At 29.2% G+C, this 3,632-nt stretch overlaps 1 protein-coding gene across 4 annotated transcripts in view; it reads right to left on the bottom strand.

Moving 5' to 3' along the window:
- LOC106472794 (beclin 1-associated autophagy-related key regulator-like) overlaps positions 1-3,632 on the bottom strand; it is a 33,420-nt gene that overhangs the window by 19,944 nt on the left and 9,844 nt on the right. For all 4 annotated transcript variants that reach the window (XM_022401335.1, XM_022401338.1, XM_022401337.1 and 1 more), the window contains exons 2-3: positions 3,313-3,375; positions 1,252-1,294 (exon numbers count right to left, since the gene is read on the bottom strand). In XM_022401335.1, coding sequence (XP_022257043.1) covers positions 1,252-1,294; positions 3,313-3,375 — 106 coding nt within the window. The remainder of the gene's footprint in view (positions 1-1,251; positions 1,295-3,312; positions 3,376-3,632) is intronic.

Raw genomic sequence — 3,632 nt, 5'->3', positions numbered from 1 at the left:
CACTCAAACTCAATTTAACATGTTTATCATGGTAAAGAATATATATCTTATATAAAGTTTAACAGTTTCATGTTAAAATTTCCACAGAAGATAAAAAGAAATGTTCATAATTAATATACGTTTTTGGAAAAGCTTGTAAACTTGCTTATGTCTACTAAAGCTGTAAACATGGTAGTACTGTAGTGTTTGTTATTCTCAATATCACTACAAAGTACAAGTAATTAATGTAATATTTAAAAGAAACATTTCCCAACTTGGCAAACAGAGAAACATATAACTGTACAATAAAAACAAATTAAAGGTTAATACATATAAGGAATAGAAGCTCAACACAACTTATGCAATTTTGTTGACATAATATGTTGAGTAATTTTAAAACGAAAAAATTAATTAATATCCTATCTCAACTTTGTAAAAATAAAAAATGCTGTGTAGAATTATAAGTGGACTTTTCTCTCCGTTAAAATAATTTTATTTGTGAGCTTTTGGCCCTCTTACTGGGAGCCTTCATTGTGCAGCAATGAACTGTTCATTGTTGCCCGATAAAGGCTCCATTAAGAGGGCAGAAAGCTCACAAATAAAAGTATTTTAATGTAGAGAAAAGTCCATGTATAATTCTACATATTAATTTACCTATGTCATGAGTCTTAAACAACAATAAAAAATGCTTTTAATTATAAAAAAAAAGTATTTTGATGAAGTTAAAATTTAATATAGTTCAGGAAACAATAATAACTGAAAGAAACCAGAAGACAGCGTGTACTTTAAAGTAATCGTTATTCCAATATTACCACAACAAAATTAGTCCAAGAAATTAAGAATTCCTAAATATATATTTTTCTAGATTAAAAGGTTAAAGATTATGTAACCATTAAAACTACTTTCAAAATCTTCTTATTGCATGTAATATAAGGCAAGTGAATTAAATTTTTTTAACTGGTGTGTTCTAGGCTACAATCATTATTTTTTTTGAAAGCTGTTTACTGGCACAATACATATTTTTTCTTTTTGCCTACACTTTCATTAGTCTGCAGGCTATAAGATTTATTATTCAGTTGTTAATGGTCTTTTTTAACTACAGTATACTTAATGTTACTTAAGGAGCTGATACCTTTTTACTTATATTATTAAGGCACAAACTAACACCTGTAAAACTTCTACAATCCATTGTTATTTTTCCCAAATAAAATTAGTAAGGATTTGTAAAAGATCTTGAACAGTTTCTATACAAATTAGTTTTTTTTTACTCACCAGATGTCGAAATCTAGATTGAGATGAGAACCTGTCTTTACAACTGTAAAGATAAGACAGCATCAGAACTGTTGCTATCTTTAAAAAAATATCCAAACATACTTTCAAGAGGCTGTTAAGGCTAAATGGTTCTTCTAAATTATATTGAAAAAATGGTAACCATTACAATAATATTTTTGTGATGGTATACTAGAACAAAGTTGAAATAACGTAAACTTTATGAAGAAAGAATGACTTGTTTTGAATACTGAAATTCAGATCTCTCTCTCTCTAAATACCTATGTTTATTTGGTATTCTGGATATTTATATTTTAATACGTATTTAATTTTATACAATAATATACTGATTTTCTAATGCTTCTAATGTTTTAGTCAAACATTGTGTCAGTTGTCCATGGGAATTCATAGAAGGATGCAAACAACACTTAATATAGTTGCCATGGTTAAGAGCCTATGTGATCACCTAATTGTTATAACTAATTATCAGTTAGTATATATCTTATTTTTCAATTTCAAATCTGGTGATATCTTCAGAGAAGTCCCAAGAAGGAGCATATGTAATGGTAAGGGACAGTGTATGACCACCTCATCCATGCTCTTACTTCAGATAACACACTTTTATAAGATGACTCAGAGTCGAACCTTGGACCCTTCTGCCACATACAACCCTTCTCCGGACTTCTCTGAACATGGCAGCAGATTAGGAGCTAAACTGTAGGATATGAACTAATTAGTAATTAGTATTGAGTAAAAAAAAAATAGCCACTAGCAACTTGTTAGTATTTAGATAATGTACACCACTAACCAACAACTGATCTGTGATTGTCACGACCATGCTGTGTATATTTAACATCTAATATTTCCATAAGATCTGATTTTAAGTTTTCTACACAGATTCTACTATTGATTAGTGATCAAAAACAAATTATTAACAAGCTAACTTTTCTAGTTAATGTCACTGTAATAATTCTGTACAGATACATTTATAATTGCGCACTACATAGGCTTATAATTGACCAATAGACAGTCAAGAGTAGTTCAGAAAGCAGCTTTGTTCAATAACCTGGAATGTTGAAGATGCTTACAAGTTCAATGAAAATTAAAGGTCTGTCATGTAGCTAAAAATACTTTAGTCTTGTAAACAATTATTAGTTTAGAGAAAAACATTTACTGCAAACTGAAAAGAGCAACAGCACCAATATTATTAAACTTGGAAAAGCTGGTCTATCTCTTTTTGGTCTGTGTTAACACTAAGACTGCTAAATTCTTGCAACTAAGTAGGTATTTAGTACAGTTCAAAACTTAATATTAATTTTAAGCCAGATGTCCAACTAAATGTTCAGGTAAAAATTCCTGTAAGTAGTAACAATTAATTGGCGTTCCTATTAATAGACTTTAGAAGTTATATTTACATAATCAGATTAAAAGTGTACCTTTTCAGAAACAGACTTTTCATTGGTACATTGCCACAGGAAGCAATTTTTGAGTGGTCAGGCCACAGCTAAACAATGTGTGCCCACCCCCCAGAAAATGTTTGAAAATTTAATGCTATGAGGTTGAATGTTAAGCCATTTTTACTACAAATACTTCATACACACACAACATAACGTATTGAATTAAAAGAACCAAGTTTTAATACATAAGTTGTAGCTATACATGCATTGAAGATGTGGTTAGGCCATGGTCTGATTGGCCATATTGCTTCCTATGGCCCTATAGGAAAAATAACTTAAATAGCATAAAATAACGGATCAAATCACTTAAAAATAAAGAACTAAGTATATTTACATTAATTAAAAAATTTTGATTAAAGAACAATTTATAGTAAGTTTCAAGGATTTTTTTATGTTCCTTATTATTAGTTACAGTTACGTATTTTGTGAAAGCAAATTTGATCCACAGAAAATAACATTGCATCTATTCCACCATGTTGTAACACCAAGCACTTAATTCATGTTATTAAGATAGTATGGATCTATTTCAGACAGTAAGTATTTGACAGAAATATTCAATTCTAAACCTGCATACAAGTTTTTACATTTTTCTCAAAAACAGACTCACCTTTCTAGTAGAACAGATTTTTCTTGAGATCCTTTAAACAACTTCAACTTCTTTTCTGCATATCTATTTATATAAAGAAAACAAACATTTTATATTTCAGTGAATATGTTATTTTTAAGTCTTGTTCACACTTTAAGTTGCAATGAAGTACTCACGATTTAGTTACCTAATTAGATGTACACAATCAAACTGTAACAAAGTGCTCATAATTTAACTATACATCTAGATGTACACAATCAAACTGTAACAAAGTGTTATAATTTAACTATACATCTAGACTTACACAATTAAACTGTAATGAAGTGCTCATAATTTAACTA

Source organism: Limulus polyphemus, unplaced genomic scaffold (genome assembly GCF_000517525.1).
Source record: "Limulus polyphemus unplaced genomic scaffold, Limulus_polyphemus-2.1.2 Scaffold5618, whole genome shotgun sequence".
Classification (NCBI taxonomy): Eukaryota; Metazoa; Arthropoda; class Merostomata; order Xiphosura; family Limulidae; genus Limulus; species Limulus polyphemus.
The sequence above is the reverse complement of the archived record's forward strand: the minus strand, read 5'-3'. Positions and strand labels throughout refer to the sequence as shown.